We start from the raw sequence: 24,426 nt of genomic DNA, 5'->3' as shown, positions 1-24,426 counted from the left end.
GGCATCTGGAGCACTGCATGACAGGAAAAGGTGCTGCCATCTAGTGGTCTTGTAAATGGAAAACATTCTTGCAAATCTGCTGCCATATAGTGCTCCAGACACGTGCACGCTCCTGAGCTTGTTTTTTTATCAACAACAGATATCAAGAAAATTTGCTAATTAAAGTAAAAATTGGTTAAAATTGTATGCTCTTTTTGAATCATGAAAGAAAACTGTTGGGTTTCTTGTCCCTTTAATGTTTTACAGCAGAAATGGCCAACTGGCGGTCCGAGACCCACAGGCAGCCCTTGGAACTATATTTTGTGGCCCTTCGGGGAAAGCAGAACTAGCAATGTGTGTCATAGTTTTGTGGCCCTTATTGAAAAGCAAAACTAAAAATGTATGCTTTGGGGTAACCACAACTCAGAAGTAACCTCTGGAGGGAAGAACAGCAGACAGAGGGTACCCTGCAACCTTACTAAAGTTGTCCCTGTGTCACTGGATATTTATTGGACGTATATTAGTTGTTTGTTTAATAGCCATAAATGTATTTGTGGCCCTTAAGACTTCTAAACTATTGAACTGTGGCCCCCATGTGCTAGGAAGTTGGTTATCACAGTTTTACTGTACAGGGCCGGATTGGCCTACCAGGATACCAGGAGATTTCCCGGTGGGCTGCAGCAGCTGGGGCTGGAAAGCTACAATTTAAAGGGGTGATTAATGGATGCAATTGGGTTTTAGGGTGCATATATAATATCAATCTGGCATTTTTATTTAATGCAAAGTAATATAATTTATTTCTCAAAAAAATATTGGGAAAGGAGTATCCCGGTAATCCCCCTTGAGAGAAAAGGGGCCTGTGCATTCTTCCGACTCAACAGAAAATAGGGCTGGGCTTCATATTTTTCCAGGGCTGCTTTTTATTCCCAGTCCGGCCCTGTTACTGTATATGTGTAATATAACAAGTAATAATCTGATTATGTATTGCTTTTTCTTTAAGTATTTCAGTTCAGAAGAAAGAAGAGAAATAAATATGTTTAAAGTCACGGTACATGGAATTCCTGGACCAGAACCATTCAATGTATTTAATGTTAATTCGGGAACAACTGCAAAACAACTTCTTGACCATGTAAGAACATTCTTGCCAAAGTAGAATATTTAAAGAATCATGGAAACAATGAAATTAAGGTTAATGTATCACAAAATGTGTTTATGAATTTTTTTAAAATGTTTTTCATTTATCAGAGACATATTTGGCATCTATTGATATTCTAAGGCTATCTTAAAGTGAGCATGTGTTTTATTAGAAAATTATAAATTTCTACTTCTATGATATGTTCGCTATTTTCTGAAGTATCTCAGGCAATTACTTTAGAAATAAATTGCTTTTTATAGTAGGTAGTTTGGCTGTTTATAAAGTGCACATATTGGGTTGAGCTGGAAAGAATTAGAGATACTAAACCCAATTTTTTTCTTTTATGGTTCAGATAAAGCATGCAATTTTAAGCAACTTTCTAATTTACTACTATTATCAATTGTTCTTTGCTCTTTTGCTATCTTTATTTAAAAAGCAAGAATGTAAAGCTTAGAAGCCAGACTATTTTAGTTTAAGCACCCTGGATAGCGCTTGCTTATTGGTAGCTACATTTAGCAAACCAATAAGCAAGCGTAACCCAGGTTCTGAACCAAAAATGGGCTGGCTTCTAAGCTTCACATTCCTGCGTTTTAAATAAAGATAGCAAGAGAACAGAGAAAATTTGATTTGATAATAGGAGTAAATTAGAAAGTTGCTTAAAATTGCATGCTCTGTCTGAATCATTAAAGCAAAAATGTGCGTTTAGTATCCCTTTAAGATAGTGTATTTATTTTATATTTGGTATTATCACCCATGCATACTTAATATGTATTTAATTATTTGCTTAATATTCAGCCCACATTTACAATGGTGGTGTTAAAGGAATATTAAACCTAAAAAAAATATTTTGTGATTCAGAGCATAACATTTTTAAAAAGGTTTCCAAGTTTTTTTTCTATTATCAAATATTACATCCTGGAATACTATCAGTCTGACATAAACATAAATTAAATGGTTGATTAAAAAAAACAGGCAAGTAAAATCACAATTCCAACAAAAATGAAAAAATTAAAAAATATACATAATAAATGTCAAAATAAGAATCCAAATTTTGCCCCATTATACAAATAAATGTAAAGCTCAGGTTTTCTATTAAGGTATACAAGTACAATTAGTTATCTAAGCTAGTTATAGTATAAGTAGAGAGGCCATCATTGTACTATCTCCACGTGATTATGTAGGGGAATGGCTCAACTAGGTAGCTAGGTGCATTAAATGCTATTTGAATATTAATAAAGAGCTAAGGTTGTATCTAATTACGGTAGTAAGGTGGTTTCTAGGATTGAACTAGGGTTAGGTGCAACTTGCCGTCTCGGCTGCCGATGGCACCGCATCCACCTTCAGAGGCTATTTAATATTGAGATAGGGGTGGAATAGACTTACGACCAGACCATGTGAAATTGTTAAATCCCTGTTGTTACTTTTGAGGATTGGTTAGTGAGTACACAAAATACATTTTAAAAATTCTGTAACATATAGCAAGGGTCAATTTGTCTTCAGTGAATCTCCTTAGTGAACGGACACAAAAAAAAAACAAAAAAACTAAGTTCTGCCAATCAACAACAGTATCTTATGTAAATTCAACGTCCTTGCCCCCTGAGTACACAAGAACAAAAAGTTCTCTATAGCACATAACAGAACTCTACACATACTCTGTAATTCTCCTTATTAAACAGACAGTAAGTTAAATGACTAGATTATGCTATTTAACAACATTAACTTTATATAAATTCTTTGTTAATAGAATTTCTTATAATGCTGTAAACTTTATCCCAGATCGACTAAGGAAACCACTCTGCCGAATAGCGAGCTGACAGTCTAACATATGTGGCAAACATAGATCAGTCATCTTAGGGTAAATCTCTTAGTTTAATTACGGGCCATGAAAATTTTATAACCAGATATATCAAACCCATATTTATTTAAAATTCCAGCTGCAAAGAATAACAGTAGATAGCTATTGGTCTGGCAGAGGTGATAAACATATTTCAAGCAACACAGAGTGAAAACTCACAGTGTAAACAGAAAATGTTTGGGCAAAAGGAAAACGGCTCCGAGTCTAGATACAGACAAAACACATTTAGGTTCATGTTGGGTTAGACCTGATAAATGAGGTGTTAAGCACACCTGACACAACAGAAGCCTGTTATCAAACATTTGTATTAAGTATCAGAGTCTCCCACACATCAGGCTTAATCGCCATCATTTGGGAAAGGCAGTCTTTATGGGGGTAAAACTGCACAGAAGGAATATGATCCTACATAGTCACAGATAAGCTGTTAGCTGTGGGAGTTTTTGACAAGGTATTTTGATTATACATATTGCCGGTGTCTATGCGGTGTTGGGGCTTCATCTGATACCGGTCTTATCGCAGTGACTCACTTGAGAAGTATTAGCCAGCTCCCATATGCTGTGAAAGACGCCAGTAGTAGGAGAAACATGATGATCTATCGTTCCACCGGACAGAGTAGATCGCCATACTGACAGCTCAGAGGACCAGCTCTTAGCCACAAAAAGAACATTTAGGACCAGCTGTTTCTGTCTCATACCATAATGCTCTATCTCCTGGCATGTCATGTTGTCGCCAGACCAGTGTACCTTTGCCGGTATAGATCGTTTTTCTGGAGATAGCCGTATTCTTTCAGGATTATCTCTCTGATCAGCCCCGGTTCTAAGTTTGTTGCTATTCTCCACTGTGGAGTTGGGTGTTTGAAGTGTTCTGGGGTTCTCTCCTTTAGTGCCGACCGGATCAGCAGTATGGTTTGCACCTGCTATAGGTGTAGATTTAGGGTTGATCAAGTCCTTATCAATAGCTGTACATACGTTCTGGGACTCCATAAACAGTTGATCGACTGCATCAGCTGTATGGAATTGCAATTGTGTGTTAAAGCTGTTAGAGATCAGGCGGGATAGTTACTGGTAATGCTCTTCTAGATGGTTGCAAATTACTTCTTCAAAAGGTTGCAATTTGAGTGCCATGATTTTAATGTCGGTATAGGTACAAGGAGACAGCTTTACAAGCTGTTATACCCGGGGTCACCCGGGAAGGGGGGGGGGTAGATGAAGGTCTGTCTCTTTCAAGGCCACTACTGCGTACCTCCTTGTTCCGGTACTTCAGGACTAAAGTTGGCGTTTTAATTAAGGTCAAAGTGTTCAGCAGATTCTGTGGTTGAAAAATATATCACACACGATCATATATGGTGCCATAGTCGAGCTATATGCAGCAGAAATATAAGCCTGACTCCTCAGCCTCTAAAATAAGCGACCATCATGGCTGCCACCCGGAAACATGCCCTGATTAAATCCTTTTTATTTGTGTGTCTATTGCAGCTGAGTCGATCACAGCTGAGGTTGGCAATGGCAAAACAATTCTTTTATACCGTACAGTTAGAGTTGCTAAACAACATACTTCAAGATGTTCATTTTCTTATAAAAAGTACCAAATTGCTAAACGCTAAATGAAAATAGGGGTGGGGTTACACTTTAAGGGATATGAAATACCAAAAAATGTATTTTGTGATTCATACATAGCATGCAATTTTAAAAAGTCTCTAATTTTCTTTGTATTAGCAAATTTGCTTTATTCCCATGGTATTCTTTGTTGAAGTAGGTGTCTACATGTCAGTAGATAATGATGCCAACTAGTGCTCTTTCAATTGGATAACATTCTTGCGAAACTGCTGCCATATTGTGACGTGCACGCTCCTGAGCTTACCTCAACACAAGATTCCAAGAGAACAAAGAAAATAGAAATAAATTAGAAAGTTGTTGAAAATTGCATGCTTCATCTGAATCATAAAATAAAAATGTGGGTTTCATATGCCTTTCCGATGACCTTATCGTTCAGTTGTAAAACAGAAGAGGGAACTATGTAAACCTAGTGAAAAAGCTGACATTACTTTACTTCAGCACTTTGAGTCTCACATTTAACACCACAAATGTAAACTTTCCCTAAGTGTTATATATTTGTGTTTCATTTGTCCCAGGTGATTCTTTTTTTGCCTGTGTTCTGTTAAGTGACCACATTTTTCAAAAGAGCGAACCATGTCCCTTCCTGTGACGTTTCATCAGCTGTTGCACTCATTTTGCCCCAAATGTGCATGCGTGCCAGCATCATCACATACCTGGCCGCATACGTCACGGTGAAACTATTTAGACTTGTGATAGAACACCGGTATATTTGAAGGTGTAACCATATTTTGATAAAGCTATTAAGATGATGGTTACCTAGTGAATATTTGTGTGGATTGCACCTCAAACAGAATTCTGTTCTCTAGTGCATGTTCTTTAAAGCAGAGGATAGTTTTTTTGTGGAATAATTTAGCCTGTTTAGATTAAACATGTACAAAATGCACCCCACCTCCCCTGATGTGAAAATCACCCAAAGCACTGGCTGATTCCAAACTGCCCCCTACCAGACAAACGTGTGCCTCTGTTTATAGCATCCAAACGGGCTGCAGAAAACTGCTTCTTGAGAGCATCTATTTTGACATATCACTACTTGAGAGAGACCTGCAGTGTGGTAAATCCTTCAACACTGTACTCTGGCTAGGAAGAAATAGAACTAAAGCCAGGAAGAATGTATATAAAGGAGAAGGAGTGGACATTAAAATATTTCTAGAAAACGATTTATGTTCCACTTGGCACAGGACCATATACCTAAAGCTAAAGACATACAATACAGTAAAAATATGAGATACATGGGGACCGATTTATCAAACGGCGGGCGGACATTATTTGATGTAGCGAATCATGTCCGTCTGACATTGCTAAATACCAACAGCATACGCTGTTGGCATTTATAATTGCATAAGCATTTATGGTGAAATGCGTGTGCAATGCCGCGCCCTGCACATTCGCAACCAATCGGCCGCTAGTAGGGGTGTCAATCAACCCGATCGTATCAGATCAGGATGATTGCAGTCTTATGACCGCTGCTTCTTAACGTCAGTTTCCGGCGAGCAGGAAGCTTCGGGGGTAGATTGCAGCATCCGCTGTTTAATGCATCTACCCCATAGGCTTTATTAGAGCCAATCAGATTCTATATTTAACTATGATGTAAAGAAAACTGTAAAGTAAAAATGTTCTTATATTAAAATGTATTTGTAAAATTCCAAATAGCTCAGTGTAGATACATCTACATCTGCCCTATAATATATTATATATTGTATGCAAATGTTTTTATGTCTGAGTATGTAATTGCATTAGATAACGTCTGCTTGTTAACTTTTAAAAATAGATCTAAAGGGAAATGTATTGAGTGTGTGAGTTAAGAACACATGGGATGTATTTTATCTATTGCTGGAACTTTCTGTTCTAATTTAACACATATGATGTCATGTTACAACTCCACTTTTATATTTTATGAAATCAAGTACTGCCATTTTTCATGTGTCAGATAGAGAATACAATTTTAAACCACATTCCCATTTACTTCTATTATCATATTTGCTTCATTCTCTTGGTACCATTTGTTGAAGAAGCACTTCTGGGAGCTAGTTGAATACATTACCTGAGCCAATGACAAAAGGCATATATGTGTAGAAACAAATCAGCAGCTACAGCCCCCAGTAGTACATTGTTGTTCCTGAGCCAATCTAGGTATACTTTTAACAAAGGATACCAAAAGAATAAAGCAAATTAGATAATAGAAGTAAATTGGAAAGAAGATGTGTCGAAAGTGGCGGCGCTCTGTCACCTCCAGGGAATCAAGCTGCCCACGTCCTCTGAGTCAACCTTGTTGCTTTCACCTCCAATATAAAAGAGCTCACAATAGTGTAGCAGATTTCCGACAATGTGGTAGTGTGGTAGGCGCACAAACTGGTTTTACCCACGAGATTGCAGTTAAAATAAGTCTTTTATTAAAATCATCACAAAGGTGTCTTCAGGTGCAGCTTTAGGTTTTATTTTTATTTCAAGTTTCGGCTAAAAGAAGCCTTTATCAAGAACATAAAGTTAAAACAATTTCTGGAACAAATGGTTATCATTTGTTCCAGAAATGGTTTTTACTTTATGCTCTTGATAAAGGCTTCTTTTAGCCGAAACGCGTTGAGCTGTATTTTAAATAAAACCTGAAGCTGCACCTGAAGACACCTTTGTGATGATTTTAATAAAAGGCTTATTTTAACTGCAATCTCGTGGGTATAACCAGTTTGTGCGCCTACCACATTGTCTGAAATCTGCTACACTATTGTGAGCTCTTTTATATTGGAGGTGAAAGCAACAAGGTTGACTCAGAAGACGTAGACAGCTTGATTCCCTGGAGGTGACAGAGCGCCGCCACTTTCAACACTTTCTGCTGCTATACACGGTTTGGGAGAACCGGGGCTGGCAGCGAGCACCTGAAGGGAAGTGCTAACATTGCTTCATACTTTATCCTTTCTAATACGCTTTGTTTGTGTCTCCTTAAAGAAGATGTGTGCATTTAGCAGTTTTGTTCACTGTCGAATGCGGAAGTAGGAGGCTGGTTTTGGTATTCGTCTTTCTTTGGAGCCGAATATCCTCTTGTGTGGTTTTGCACAGATCTTAGTGTGTTTCACTTGCGCTAGAGGATATTTGGCTCTGAAAAGAGATGAATACCAAAAATAGCCTCCTACGTCCGTATTCGGCAGTAAACAAAACATGCTCTCTCTGAATCATATCCCTCTAAATATGCAGTGCTGTTCCATCATTGTGCTCCTGCCCAAACAAACAAAAGAACAAAATAGTGCACCTGTCATTTGGAGTTATGACTCATTAAAGGGACATAAAACCCAAAATTGTTCTTTTATGATTCAGACAGAACGTACAATTTTAAACAACTATACAATTTACTTCTATTACCAAATTTGATTCTTTCTCTTATTATCCTTTGGTGAAGGAGCAGCAATGCGCTACTAAGAGGTAGCTGAATACCACCAATCACCAGCTGGCTCCTAGTAGTGAAGGATATGTACATATTGTTTTTCAAAAATGGATACCAAAAAAAACTAAGTAAAGTTGAAAATAGAAGTGTATTTAAAAGTGTCTTAAAATCACATGCTCTAACTGAATCATGCAAGTTTCATTTTGACTTTCTTGCCCCTTTAAACAATGTTAGTAGTCCCTACATGGGCTTGTGTGAACAAAGACTGAGGTTTGAAAGTTGCATAACTTGGCTACTATATCATAGTTTACCCAGTTTTGCTAATTAACCTCTTAAGGACATATGACGGAATTTTTCCGTCATAAAACAATTGAGCAAACTGAAAGCTGTGTCCTTAAAGGGTTAAAGGTAGTTGAAAGAAATTATAATAAGATATTTAACCGCTGCTACCTTTGTCTACCTTGTTATGTTTGTCATGTAGCTTAGATATAGACCTAAATTCAGAAAGGAAGAGGAATCCAGTGAAATCTCCAACTTCTGTTTATTAAGCCCAAAAATAGTGTTACATATATAGCCAAAGCCCAAATCAAATGAAATAATGACATGACATAAGACCTACAGACGGCTGTCTTACGCGTTTCGGCTCGCAAGTGACCTTACTCATAGAATCAGATATAGACATAACCATTGCAAATTTACACGTACAACATGTTGATCTTATATTAGAGATTAAGTCCAGCCAGTCAGGCAAAGCGTTATCTTATTTATAATCAGTGTGTAATTAATAAATACATTTATAAAAGTAAAAATTGTTAATGAATTATTTGAAATATTTATTTCCTTTCAGATTATGGCTACTAAAAAGCAACATGAAGCAAACCCCACAGACTATTTTTTGATGGAAGAAAAATGCTTCATATCTAAAGATAAAAATGAGTGCAAGAAACTGCCATTCCAGAGAGCTATTGGTTCTGAGGAAGATATTCTTCAGATTCTGAATAGTTGGTTCCCAGAGGAAGGATATGTGGGAAGAATCATTCTTAAAACTCAAGAAGAAGTATGTTAATTTAAAAACAGAAAATATTCATGTTTTGCAAAAGGTTTTTGTTTATTGTTTACTATGTATGCTTGATCTAAATGTACTGTGCTGTTATAATATGTACAAAAAAAGCGGTGCATCGCAATTGCCAGAAAACGATTTCATGGACCTCTGCCGCTATTGTAAGTATTTTTTTTTAGTGATCACAATTCTGTCATTAATACCTCTTAAAGGGACAGACATTTCTATTGTTTAAAAATATAGATAATCCTTATATTACCCATTCCCACAGTTATTTTTATCTAAGCCCCTTATTTCAGTTGTTTTGACAGACTTGCATTTTAGCCAATCTGTTCTGGCTCATAAATAACTCCACGGGAGCACAATGTCGTCTATATGACACACATAAACGTGCGCTGTCTAGCTGTGAAAAACTGTCCAAATGCACTGAGATAAGCCTACCTAGGTTTAGCTTTCAACAAAGAATACCAAAAGAACAAAGCACATTGAATGATAAAAGTAAATTGGAAAGTTGTTTAAAATTGCATGCCCTATCTCACTCATGAAGACTGTCCCTTTAAGCTCAAAATTGGTACATCCCAAAAACTACCAAAAATAGTTATCTGAGTTGTTAAAGGGATATGAAACCCAAAAAGTTTATTTTACGATTCAGACAGAGTAAGCAATTATTATTACTATTTTTAATAAACCAGCTTTATTTAAACACAAAATATACAATACAATACAGTGCAGATCACTGGTTATTCTTTGAGACAGAACATAACAATTAAAAAAAAATTACTTCTATAATCAAATTTTCTTTGTTTCCAAGGTTTTCTTTATTGAAGAGACACCTAGGTAGATTTCTGGAGCACTACGTGGCAGGAAATAGTGCGGCCATCTAGTGCACTTGCATATATTGCTCCTGAGCTTTTGTCCCTGATTTTCAACAAAAGATACTTAGAGAATGAAGAAATGTTGATCATAGAAGTAAATACGAAAACTGTTTAAAATGGTATGCTCTGTCTGAATCAGTTATCAAGTACTGCAAAAAAGATTTCATGATTGTAAACTCACATAAACAGCGATGTCAGCTATTACGCGTGGCAGCCAGGCAGTGAATTATTAGCAGCTGTGTTAAAAGGTGAAAATTTGCTTAATTTCAAGTCAATTGCTTTTATGAAATTACAGAACAGATTTTTGCTTTGAAGTCTGTTGTATTTCATCAAGAGAATGACCTTTAAGTGGTTGTAATCTGTTTCATTTCATGCAGAAGGCAAAGACAAGCGCACTCAAACTTCTAAATTGTTTGTCCTTGTAATTTTTCGTTCCAGAATTTGAATGACAAGAATATATATCAAGAAGAGAAGGAGGAAAAGGAGTTAGCTGTTAATTCAGATGATGAAAGTTTTTTTGTCCAAGTACATGATGTCTCTCCTGAACAACCACGTACTGTTATTCGAGCATTGCGATTCAGTACTGCGCAGGATGTTATTCAACAGGTATAAGGATGTCTGATATGTTATACATCTTTTTTTAATGCTACTTAGACTTGCATATAAGTCATAAGGCTTCATAAATATCTTCTGGCTTATACTTAACATAAATCATTGTGATATGTTTTATTCATCTGTTTAAATAATTATTTTTTTAATATTCATTTGTGCAGTTTCCATTACTTCCTGTCAGAGTCCTACAAGGAGGCTGTGGTATCTACAGGAAGCTTATCATAAAACTTCCAGAGTTGGTTTAGTTGGAGTTTTAGTCTACTCCAAAATTGTTATTGTTTAAAAAGATAATCACTTTATTATCCATTCCCCAGTTTTGCACAACCAACATGCTTATATTAATATACTCTTTACCTTTGTGATTACCTTGTATCTAAGTAAACTCAGACTGCCTCCTTATCTCATTTATTTTACAGACTTACATAATTTTTGACAGTTAGTGCAGACTCATGAATAACTCCTCGTGAGTAAGCACAATGTTATCTATATGGCACACATGAACGAGCATTGCCTTGCTCTTAAAATCTATAAAAATGTTCTGATATAAAGGTGGCCTGTAGGGGCTTACAAAAAGGCAGAAATGTAAATGTTTAAAAGTTATAAAGTATATTACTATAACAATTTTGTTGTGCAAAGCTGGAGAATGGGTAGTAAAATAATTATCTATATTTTTAAGCAATAAACATTTTGGAGTTTACTGTCCCTTTAAGTGAACAGAGGGAGTCAGATTTGTTCATGCTCAGAACTGGCAGAATGAAACTTAAATTTAAAAAATGTTCCACTCTTATCATACTGGGGGCAGGGGCTACAATGAGAATTGCTAAGTGTTAATTCTGCAAGTAAGTTACTTGCTCATTTGTACACAATCTGTTTCGTTTTATGTTTACTTTGGCTATCATATTTGTTTCTACCAAAGGAGCACTGTTTAATATCCCTTTAATGTCTGTTAAAATTCGAAGCAATGTTTTTATGGTTTGAGAAGAAAATACTGGACTGATTATTAAAAGAATAGAAAGATGGGTGAGTTTTAATAAATCAGCTTCCTAGAATAACACAGGAATTGGTGAAGGCTGAGTGGTTTTTATATATTGGGCCCACAGTGGTGTTTTTTTATTTTTTTTATCCTAAAAAATCGTGGTATCCTTATTGTTTCTTATAGTACCGGTATAGACAGACCTGAGACAAAAAACAGATCATCTGAATTGATACACAAAAAAATACAAATCCTCTCAAGGGCTGCCCAGGCGCTATCAACAATTGACCAAGCCACTCATCCTCATTCAGTTAGCGCTACGGAATCTGTTGGCGCTCTACAAATAATAATAATAATAATTCAGTTGTTCCAGCACCCTCTACTCATCTGGCAGTCTCTCTCTCTGCATGCTGCAGCTGTTTATATTCTGTAGATATGTTTTCTACGTGTTTTTACATTAAATTGATGTTCAGTATTGTTTTTTGTTTTTATTATTTGGTACAATTCAATTGTTATAAGGAAGCACTATCACCATCATTTGCTAGGGCAGCACCATCTTGTTTTTTGGGTCTGAGCGTTTTGTCAGCTAATTTATCAAGGGCTTTTGGCTGTTAAATTTGATGTGTCCATTTTATTGTTGATTTTTAGCCGATAACTCGTAGTCGATTGGATAGTTATTGTTGATCTCATTGCTGTCTATGCATCATACTTTTCCAATATCCGATCCAATATATTTCAAATACGAAATTTGGTGTTATTATTTGCATTGTGATCATTATAATGTATAAAAAAAAATGGAAGCAATTTGTAAGACCACTGCTCCTTAACTCATCCGCCACCTCTGAGGTGGCGAACAGCAATCATAGCTTATCCAATCAGGATGATTGACACCCCCTGCTATTGACCGATTGGCGGTGAATGTGCAGGGGGCAGCATTGCGCAAGCAGTTCACCAGATATTCTTGTGCAATGTAAAATGCCGACAGCATATGCTGTCGGCGTTTAGCGATGTCGGGCGGACATAATACGCTACAGTGAATCATGTCCGCCCGACACTTGATAAATCTACCCCCATAGGGTTAGATTACAAGTGGAGCGCTAATTTGTCATGCACCTACAAACGGGCAAATTTGCCCATTTGTGGGCGCAAAATAAATAACAAGCCATTAAATGCTAGCACCAATTGCTTCCCAAATAAAGTATATTTATGTATCTGTATACTTATGTAACAGCTTGCAGCATGTGTTGTAGTAAATAAACAAGATTAATTAAATAATACAATTTGCTTTCAATTTTGAAGGCTGCTGAGTATATCTACATATGCTTTTCAACTAAGGATTCCAAGGGAACAAAGTAAAGTGAATTTAAGTGTCAGTAATTACATACTCTATCTTAATCGGACAGTAAACTACTCTATGCTGATATTTTTGCTTAACCGTGTTCTAAAACATCAATTAAAAAAAAAAAAAGCGTTCTTCCACTTGAATTTATTAAACCAGTAACATTTTTTATGATGATAAAAAGTTAAGTAAAAATTAACAAATCTATCAATGAAGAATACAATTTTAAACAACTTTTCAATGCACTTCCATTATCAAATTGACTTAATTATTGGCGCACATTGGGTGCGCCAATGACAAAAGGCATATATGTACAGCCATTTTAAACATCTAGGTCCCAGTAGTCTATTTCTGCTGAGCCTACCTAGGTATGCTTTTCAACAAAGGTTACTGAAGAACGGAGCAAATTAGATATTACAAGTAAATTGTAAAGTTGTTTAAAATATGCATGGTCTATCTGAATCATCGAAGGTTACTTTTTACTGTACAGACCCTATCATAGATTTTACACACTAAAAACAAAAAATGATGTAGGTTTTGGAAATTTACAAAAAAAAATTCTTCCTGAACTTATTGCTAAATTTGTAACATTTCCTGTCTCAGGCTCTCAGCAAAGCAAAATATTCGTACAGCATAGTGAACAACCCCAACCCAAGCGATTATGTACTCTTGGAAGAAGTAATCAAAGAACCATCAAACAAGAAATCATCTGCCACTAAGACGTCCCAAAGAGTCCTTTCTGACCACGAATGTGTGTACCAGGCTCAGAGCAAGTGGAAGGGAGCAGGGAAATTTATTCTTAAATTAAAGGAGCAGGTTCAGGTAACGTTTTTATTTTATAGCTTTTTTTATGTAGGAGGAAAACTGTAAAAAAAACATTGTGTACATTCCTTTCCCAATGGAAGAGATATCTGCTTATCAGCGTCTAACACATTCTCATATTTCAGAAAGGATGTCTGTATCATTTCCGGTAGATTTTCGTTTGCAGGATCACATGTCTGCTATGCACACAAGTACATTTTGGAAATAGCTTGCCAGACACCTGCTTTACTTTTTCAACTCTCTTGTGTCACTCGTTTGAAGATTGTGTTACTGTGTTAAATATAACTTTGTGAAGGTTAAATTGTTAATCCATAGTGCTGTGATCAAAATAAAATGGTTATCACAATGAAAAGAAGAAAAAAACCACCTAGAGATAAGTGTATATATATATATATATATATATATATATATATATATATACAGTATCTCACAAAAGTGAGTACACCCCTCACATTTTTGTAAATATTGTATTATATGTATAACAGTGTAAATTTGCTGTCCCCTCAAAATAACTCAACACACAGCCATTAATGTCTAAACCGTTGGCAACAAAAGTGAGTACACCCCTAGGTGGAAATGTCCAAATTTAGGCCCAATTAACCATTTTCCCTCCCCGGTGTCATGTGACTCGTTAGTGTTACAAGGTCTCAAATGTGAATGGGGAGCAGGTGTGTTAAATTTGGTGTTATCGCTATCACACTCTCTCATACTGGTCACTGGAAGTTGAACATGGCACCTCATAACAAAGAACTCTCTGAGGATCTGAAAAAAGAATTGTTGCTCTACATAAAGATAGCCTAGGCTATAAGAAGATTGTCAAGACCCTGAAACTGAGCTGCAGCACGGTGGGCAAGACCATACAGCGGTTTCACAGGATAGGTTCCACTCAGAACAGGCCTTGCCATGGGCGACCAAAGAAATTGAGTGCACAGGCTCAGCGTCATATCCAGAGGTTGTCTTTGGGAAATAGATGTATGATTGCTGCCAGCATTGCTGCAGAGGTTGAAAGGGTGGGGGGGTCAGTCTGTCAGTGCTCAAACCATACGCCGCACTCTGCATCAAATTGATCTGCATGGCTGTCATCCCAGAAGGAAGCCTCTTCTAAAGGTGATGCACAAGAAAGCCCGCAAACAGTTTGCTGAAGACAAGCAGACTAAGGACATGGATTACTGGAATCATGTCCTGTGGTCTGAAGATACCAAGATAAACTTATTTGGTTCAGATGGTGTTGAGCATGTGTAGCGGTAACCAGGTGAGGCGTACAAAGACAAGTGTGTCTTACCTACAGTCAAGCATGGTGGGGGGAGTGTCATGGTCTGGGCCTGCATGAGTGCTGCCGGCACTGGGGAGCTACAGTTCGTTGAGGGAACCATGAATGCCAACATGTACTGTGACATACTTAGACAGAGCATGATCCCCTCCCTTTGGAGACTGTCCCGCAGGGCAGTATTCCAACATGATAACGACCCCAAACACACCTCCAAAACGACTGGCCAAGCATGTCTCCAGACCTAAACCCTATTGAGCATATGTAGGGCATCCTCAAACGGAAGGTGGGGGAGCGCAAGATCTCTAACATCCATCAGCTCTGTGATGTCGTCATGGAGGAGTGGAAGAGGACTCCAGTGGCAACCTGTGAAGCTCTGGTGAATTCCATGCCCAAGAGGGTTAAAGCAGTGCTGGAAAATAATGGTAGCCACACAAAATATTGACAGTTTGGGCCCAATTTGGACAGTTCCACTTAGGGGTGTACTCAATTTTGTTGCCAACGGTTTAGACATTAATGGCTGTGTTGAGTTATTTTGAGGGGACAGCAAATTTACACTGTTATACAGGCTGTACACTCACTACTTTACATTGTAGCAAAGTGTCATTTCTTCAGTGTTGTCACATGAAAAAATATATTAAAATATTTACAAAAATGTGAGGGGTGTACTCACTTTTGTGGGATACTTTATATATATATATATATATTTATTCAAATTCTATCATTAAAGAACTATAAAGCACAATTATTGCTGTTACAGACAATTAATATTTTACACGTAAAACCCTCTGTTAAAACTTCCCAAGCCGGCACATTTTTTTCCATATATCTTAAAGGGACTGTATGCATTAAAAATGTTTTTTAATGTATTTCCAATGATTTGTTATACCAGCTGCAGAGCATAGAATGTATGAGAAATTGCATTTTCAGGTTTATTTGTGGGTATTAAATTGCTGGTTTTGTACTTTGAAACCACAGCCTATTGAAATGGGTTGACCTTGCAGGTATAATAAGATCTAATTATATTATTACTTTGTGTACATACACTTGCTTCCTTATCTTATTTCTGTGTGTAAACCAAAGCCCAATACTTAAAGAGAACAATGGGAAATTATCATTTTATTAGTTCTCTTTTCTCCAACATAGGTGTGTCCGGTCCACGGCGTCATCCTTACTTGTGGGATATTCTCTTCCCCAACAGGAAATGGCAAAGAGCCCAGCAAAGCTGGTCACATGATCCCTCCTAGGCTCCGCCTACCCCAGTCATTCTCTTTGCCGTTGTACAGGCAACATCTCCACGGAGATGGCTTAGAGTTTTTTAGTGTTTAATGTTCTGTCATAGCTTAGTGGTTAGCATGCCTGACTTGCAAGTAAATGGTCAAGAGTTTGAATCTACCCATGGGTGCTGTTTACTGGAATTCAAGGGACTTCCCCCAAGGGGGAGGTTCCACAGGTCTCAGTTGTCTTCAGACCACATAAAAAGACAGGCATTCTTACATTGTGTAGAAGACCTGTTAAAAATGGGAGTGATTCATCCCGTTCCATTAAGAGAACAAGGGATGGGGTTCTACTCCAATCTGTTTATAGTTCCCAAAAAAGAGGGAACGTTCAGACCAATCTTAGATCTCAAGATCTTAAACAAGTTTCTCAAGGTTCCATCGTTCAAGATGGAAACCATTCGAACTATTCTTCCTTCCATCCAGGAAGGTCAATTCTTGACCACGGTGGATTTAAAGGATGCGTATCTACATATTCCTATCCACAAGGAACATCATCGGTTCCTGAGGTTCGCATTCCTGGACAAACATTACCAGTTCGTGGCGCTTCCTTTCGGATTAGCCACTGCTCCAAGGATTTTCACAAAGGTACTAGGGTCCCTTCTAGCTGTGCTAAGACCAAGGGGCATTGCTGTAGTACCTTACTTGGACGACATTCTGATTCAAGCGTCGTCCCTTCCTCAAGCAAAGGCTCACACGGACATTGTCCTGGCCTTTCTCAGATCTCACGGATGGAAAGTGAACGTGGAAAAGAGTTCTCTATCTCCGTCAACAAGGGTTCCCTTCTTGGGAACAATAATAGACTCCTTAGAAATGAGGATTTTTCTGACAGAGGCCAGAAAAACAAAACTTCTAGACTCTTGTCGGATACTTCATTCCGTTCCTCTTCCTTCCATAGCTCAGTGCATGGAAGTGATCGGGTTGATGGTAGCGGCAATGGACATAGTTCCTTTTGCACGCATTCATCTAAGACCATTACAACTGTGCATGCTCAGTCAGTGGAATGGGGACTATACAGACTTGTCTCCGAAGATACAAGTAAATCAGAAGACCAGAGACTCACTCCGTTGGTGGCTGTCCCTGGACAACCTGTCACGAGGGATGACATTCCGCAGACCAGAGTGGGTCATTGTCACGACCGACGCCAGTCTGATGGGCTGGGGCGCGGTCTGGGGATCCCTGAAAGCTCAGGGTCTTTGGTCTCGGGAAGAATCTCTTCTACCGATAAATATTCTGGAACTGAGAGCGATATTCAATGCTCTCAAGGCTTGGCCTCAGCTAGCGAGGGCCAAGTTCATACGGTTTCAATCAGACAACATGACAACTGTTGCGTACATCAACCATCAGGGGGGAACAAGGAGTTCCCTGGCGATGGAAGAAGTGACCAAAATCATTCTATGGGCGGAGTCTCACTCCTGCCACCTGTCTGCTATCCACATCCCAGGAGTGGAAAATTGGGAAGCGGATTTTCTGAGTCGTCAGACATTGCATCCGGGGGAGTGGGAACTCCATCCGGAAATCTTTGCCCAAGTCACTCAGCTGTGGGGCATTCCAGACATGGATCTGATGGCCTCTCGTCAGAACTTCAAAGTTCCTTGCTACGGGTCCAGATCCAGGGATCCCAAGGCGGCTCTAGTGGATGCACTAGTAGCACCTTGGACCTTCAAACTAGCTTATGTGTTCCCGCCGTTTCCTCTCATCCCCAGGCTGGTAGCCAGGATCAATCAGGAGAGGGCGTCGGTGATCTTGATAGCTCCTGCGTGGCCACGCAGGACTTGGTATGCAGATCTGGTGAATATGTCATCGGCTCCTCCTTGGAAGCTACCTTTGAGACGAGACCTTCTTGTTCAGGGTCCGTTCGAACATCCGAATCTGGTTTCACTCCAGCTGACTGCTTGGAGATTGAACGCTTGATCTTATCGAAGCGAGGGTTCTCAGATTCTGTTATCGATACTCTTGTTCAGGCCAGAAAGCCTGTAACTAGAAAGATTTACCACAAAATTTGGAAAAAATATATCTGTTGGTGTGAATCTAAAGGATTCCCTTGGGACAAGGTTAAGATTCCTAGGATTCTATCCTTCCTTCAAGAAGGATTGGAAAAAGGATTATCTGCAAGTTCCCTGAAGGGACAGATTTCTGCCTTGTCTGTGTTACTTCACAAAAAGCTGGCCGCTGTGCCAGATGTTCAAGCCTTTGTTCAGGCTCTGGTTAGAATTAAGCCTGTTTACAAACCTTTGACTCCTCCTTGGAGTCTCAATTTAGTTCTTTCAGTTCTTCAGGGGGTTCCGTTTGAACCCTTGCATTCCGTTGATATTAAGTTATTATCTTGGAAAGTTTTGTTTTTAGTTGCAATTTCTTCTGCTAGAAGAGTTTCAGAATTATCTGCTCTGCAGTGTTCTCCTCCTTATCTGGTGTTCCATGCAGATAAGGTGGTTTTACGTACTAAACCTGGTTTTCTTCCAAAAGTTGTTTCTAACAAAAACATTAACCAGGAGATTATCGTACCTTCTCTATGTCCGAAACCAGTTTCAAAGAAGGAACGTTTGTTGCACAATTTGGATGTTGTTCGCGCTCTAAAATTCTATTTAGATGCTACAAAGGATTTTAGACAAACATCTTCCTTGTTTGTTGTTTATTCCGGTAAACGGAGAGGTCAAAAAGCAACTTCTACCTCTCTCTCTTTTTGGATTAAAAGCATCATCAGATTGGCTTACGAGACTGCCGGACGGCAGCCTCCCGAAAGAATCACAGCTCATTCCACTAGGGCTGTGGCTTCCACATGGGCCTTCAAGAACGAGGCTTCTGTTGATCAGATATGTAGGGCAGCGACTTGGTCTTCACTGCACACTTTTACCAAATTTTACAAGTTTGATACTTTTGCTTCTTCTGAGGCTATTTTTGGGAGAAAGGTTTTGCAAGCCGTGGTGCCTTCCATTTAGGTGACCTGATTTGCTCCCTCCCTTCATCCGTGTCCTAAAGCTTTGGTATTGGTTCCCACAAGTAAGGATGACGCCGTGGACCGGACACACCTATGTTGGTGAAAACAGAATTTATGTTTACCTGATAAATTACTTTCTCCAACGGTGTGTCCGGTCCACGGCCCGCCCTGGTTTTTTTAATCAGGTCTGATAATTTATTTTCTTTAACTACAGTCACCACGGTACCATATGGTTTCTCCTATGCAAATATTCCTCCTTAACGTCGGTCGAATGACTGGGGTAGGCGGAGCCTAGGAGGGATCATGTGACCAGCTTTGCTGGGCTCTTTGCCATTTCCTGTTGGGGAAGAGAATATCCCACAAGTAAGGATGACGCCGTGGACCGGACACACCGTTGGAGAAAGTAATTTATCAGGTAAACATAAATTCTGTTTTTAACCCCACTGGGAGTGTAATTTCTTCTGTTGGCAGTGTTTACATAAATTGTCAATAGACTATCTCTTGCCGTATAAGTGGGTATACCACAGGCTAAATTAGCTATTTCAAATGCCAAAATAAGGGTAAATTAGCTACTTGTAAACAATTCAATATACTCAAGCAGGTAAAATAGATAATTTGGAAGCTTTACCAAAGTGGATTTCTCAAGTTAAAATATAAATTTTCTGTAACAGCAATGAATTTGCTTAACATGTTCCTTGCAGATATTTAAATACCTTATTAAAAAAATGTGTATACTGTCCCTTTTAGCTGAAAATCTAAAGCACTTCAGTAAAAAAATATACATAGTGACAGTGTTTAAAACTCATTAAACAGAGAGTAAACATCTTGTAATTACATTTCTGTTGTGCTGCTATATAATAACATCACCCAAGGCTTAACATTTTTAAAACAAATTAACATCCTTTTTACTGCAATTGTTTTTCTATAGCCAAACCACACCCCATCATTTGCCATATTTATAGGAACAAACAACAAGGTTAGCCAAGGTCATAAAGTTAGTATAGAAAGCGTTGTTTTGCAGTTGTTATCTGATAAAGTCAATTAGGGACAGATATGTGGCATAGTTAGCCCTGATAAATCAGCACGGGGATTTCAGGTTCTGAGAATTAGAAATTGCTCAATTTTCAGAGCAAAATTACATGAAAAGAAGGGGGCAGAATTGATAATGAAAATATATTGTTGTTTCATTATGCACAAATCTCAATGTACATACTGTCCCTTTAATTCAAGGGACATAAATGGAAAAAAAGCTATCTATTTTTCTTTCTTTTTTTCAGCCCTTACTATTTTTTGTCTTTATTTTTTTCTAAAGATATTATTAAATGTGTCATTATTTTTTAAACCAAGTTTGGTTCTAAGATTATATTATGACTGGTACATTTGCAACAGTATATACTACATTTGTTAGATATGTATTTTTAAGTTATACATTTTTTTTCTGTAGACAGCAAGAGAGGACAAGCGAAAAGGTCTCTCCATAGCCAATGAACTTAAGAAGCTAGCAAAGTCAAGCAAGCAGTCTCGGAATCTCCCATCACCTCAGATAATTTCAACAGAAGGTACCCAGAATAAAGATGAAAAACCTGCATGCAGTTTGCCCTTCAGTGACATCAATGAATAGGAACTATAATTGTGTGCAGCATATTTCTTACAGGTATGACTGTTTTACATGTTCATATACCTGATCACATATTACTACAGCAGATTTATACAACAAAACTGCCCTTGACTGCCAGAGCAATGCAGCTCCAACTTTGGCCTCGCTTCCATTGAGTCGTTAAAAATGGAGCCGTAAGCTACCGAAGCGGCCGACAGCTAAAAGTAATTTACGGCTGCATTTTAGTACCAGGTTTCCATTGAAAAGATCAGCGTGTTGCGCGCAGTCGCTCTTTTCGTGTAGCTGTAAGTTAACGTTGTGTTAACGCTTCCATCTGACGTCGGATTTCTTGAAAATCAATTAGTTGCTAAGGTAACCCGACCTTACGCTATAGAATTTACGTTTAACGTCCGTGCTTCTTACCTGTGATCGCCTCTCAAGAAAAATAAAAAAAACACTTATCCATATTTTTAATAATCAAATACTATTTTCTAATATAATTATATTTAACACTTCATAAATATAAGTAATATTTATTGCTGCCCTAGGCATAGGTCTAGTTTGCATTCTGTAGATATGTTCTTGCATATATTATTATATTTAAATATATACTGATATTTCTATTAGAATATAAGTTCAACTATTTCTATACATGAGACAACAATAAATATTACTTATAACAATTTATTTCTACATTAAAACACTTGCATTATTTGCAAGTTTTATCATTTCAATAGAAAATAGCTCTCAAAAAGCACAATTTTCCTCTTTTACACCTAGTTGAGCTGGGGGTAATATTTCTCGATGTATCGACAGCCTCCGACAATGTATTAACGGTTAGCGCTTTCATTGGAAACCTGGTATAATTTATCGATTAACGGCTTCTATTACTTTCTATGGGACGCGAAGATCTTTTCGGCAGCCGAAGTCCGGCTGCCGATATTGAGGTATAACGCACCATTGGAAACAGTCGATAAACGATATTGCTTCCGACAGCATATTTATCGGTTTGCGAGTGCCCGCAAACTGAATTACGACTCAATGGAAGCGAGGCCTTATTTGGCAGTCAGAGGTACAAAACAAGCAAAATGAATTATGCATTAACAACTACTGCATATAAAATGACATTAAATGACAAAGAAGTTGCTAATGTTGTAGCTTCACTAGTCTGAAAATAATTCTGCCTAGAAGCAAGGTGCAAGTCCCAAATCTATTAATACTGATCACAAAAGGGCAACAATAGAGCAAACGATAAAATGTTTTTTTTGCACTGTGATATAGTAAAGCTTCAAAGAGAGATAACCCACTCCAAAATTACACAGACAGATATATATATATATATATATATATATAGAGAGAGAGAGAGAGAGAGAGAGAGAGAGAGAGAGAGAGAGAGAGAGAGAGAGAGAGAGAGAGAGAGAAATCCAATAAATAGGTGGATTGGCGCAAAAACTGGTGTATACATTTTTTTTTTCACTGATAGTGATAGTTTTGGTAGACAAATATGAATATAAATATGGTTCAATATACAGTGGACCTCTTAGGTGACCAAAGTTGCCAGTGGTAACATAATGTTAGTGTTGATTTACATTGAACGAAATTAATTTTTTATCAATCTATAAACCTTTTGAAAAAATCTTTAAAAAATAAAATATAGTTCATATGCTTAAAACACTGACGTTAAGAACAGGAATAAAAGATTGAAATTTTATGATAAATCTTTTATTCCTGTTCTTAACTTCAGTGTTTTGGGCATATGAACTATATTTAATTTTTTACATTTTTTAAAAAGGTTTATTGATTGATAAAAAATTATTTTCGTTTAATTTATATGTAAATCGACACTATCATTGTGTTACCACTGGCAACTTTAGTCACCTAAGAGGTCCACTGTATATTGAACCATATTTATATTCATATTTATATTTGTCTATCAAAACTATCACTATCAGTGAAAAAAAATGTATACACCAGTTTTTGCGCCAATCCAGCTATTTCTTAAGTTTCTATAAAATTACCTTTTATTGTGTTTCTGGATTTGAGGGGACTCAGACAACACAATAAGTGGATTTTGGCAGCATATTTTAGGTATCTAGCACTTACTTCCCAGTGCCTGGGTCACACCTTCTTCCTTTTCCATATATATATATATATATATATATATATATATATATATATATATATATATATATGTGTATGTATGTGTGTATATATATATATATATATATATATATATATATACATACTCACTCACCAGCCACTTTATTAGGTACACCCGTTCAATTGCTTGGTAACACAAATTGCTAATCAGCCAATCACATGGCAGCAACGCAATGCATTTAGGCATCTAGGCGTGGTGAAGACGACTTGCTGAAGTTCAAACCGAGCATCAGAATAAAGAAGAAAGGGGATTTAAGTTACTTTGAACGTGGCATGGTTGTTGGTGCCAGACGGGCTCGTCTGAGTATTTCAAAAACTGCTGATCTACTGGGATTTTCACGTACAGCTATCTCTAGGGTTAACAGAGAATGGTCCAAAAAAGAGAAAATATCCAGTGAGCGGCAGTTGTGTGGACGAAAATGCCTTGTTGATGTTAGAGGTCAGAGGAGAATGGGCAGACTGGTTCGAGATGATAGAAAGGCAACAGTAACTCAAATAAGCAATCTTTACAACCAAGGTATGCAGAATACCATCTCTGAATGCACAACACGTCAAACTTTGAAGCAGATGGGCTACAACAGCAGAAGACCACACTGGGTGCCACTCCTGTAAGCTAAGATCAGGAAACTGAGGCTACAATTCACACAGGCTCAATAAACTTGGACAATAGAAGATTGGAAACATTTCCTGGTCTTATGAGTATCGATTTCAGCTGCGACATTCAGATGGTAGGGTCAGAATTTGGCGTAAACAACATGAAAGCATGGATCCATCCTGCCTTGTATCAACGGTTCAGGCTGGTGGTGTAATGGTGTGGGGATATTTTCTTGGCACACTTTGGCCCTCTTAGTACCAATTGAGCATTGTTTCAATGCCATGGCCTACCTGCGTATTGTTGCTGACCATGTCCATCCCTTAATGACTACAGTGTACCCATCTTCTCATGGCTACTTCCAGCAGGATAATGCACCATGTCACAAAGCTCAAATCATCTCAAACTGGTTTCTTGAACATGACAATGAGTTCATTGTACTCCAAATGCCTCCACAGTCACCAGATCTCATTCCAATAGAGCACCTTTGGGATGTGGTGGAACGGGAGATTCGCATCATGGATGTGCAGCCGACATATCTGCAGCAACTGCGTGAAGCTATCATGTCAATATGGACCAAAATGTCTGAGAAATGTTTCCAACACCTTGTTGTATCTTTGAAAAAGAATTAAGGCAGTTCTGAAGGCAAAAGGAGGTCCAACTGGGTACTAGCAAGGTGTACCTAATAAAGTGGCCCGTGAATGTGTGTGTGTATATATATATATATATATATATATATATATATATAGCTCCAATTTTTTCTTTCAAGATTCAGATAGAGCACACAATTATAAACAACTTTCCAATGTACTTCTATTATGAAATTTTCATTGTTTTCTTGGTATCTTTTGTTAAAAAAACAAGAAAATTAGCTCAGGAGAGTGCACGAGTCTGCAGCACTATATGAGAGCAGTTTTGCCAGAAAGTTATACATTAGCAAGAGCACTAGATGGTAG

At 37.8% G+C, this 24,426-nt stretch overlaps 1 protein-coding gene across 1 annotated transcript in view; it reads left to right on the top strand.

Moving 5' to 3' along the window:
* The window catches only part of PLCE1 (phospholipase C epsilon 1), a 702,162-nt gene that overhangs the window by 652,636 nt on the left and 25,100 nt on the right, over positions 1-24,426 (top strand). Inside the window, 5 exon segments of the mRNA XM_053692317.1 lie at positions 980-1,108; positions 8,806-9,015; positions 10,332-10,499; positions 13,421-13,639; positions 20,566-20,775. Coding sequence (XP_053548292.1) covers positions 980-1,108; positions 8,806-9,015; positions 10,332-10,499; positions 13,421-13,639; positions 20,566-20,742 — 903 coding nt within the window. The 3' untranslated portion in view covers positions 20,743-20,775.

The sequence above is a fragment of the Bombina bombina genome, chromosome 9 (genome assembly GCF_027579735.1).
Source record: "Bombina bombina isolate aBomBom1 chromosome 9, aBomBom1.pri, whole genome shotgun sequence".
In the NCBI taxonomy this organism is placed as follows: Eukaryota; Metazoa; Chordata; class Amphibia; order Anura; family Bombinatoridae; genus Bombina; species Bombina bombina.
This window is presented reverse-complemented; position numbering and strand designations above follow the sequence as displayed.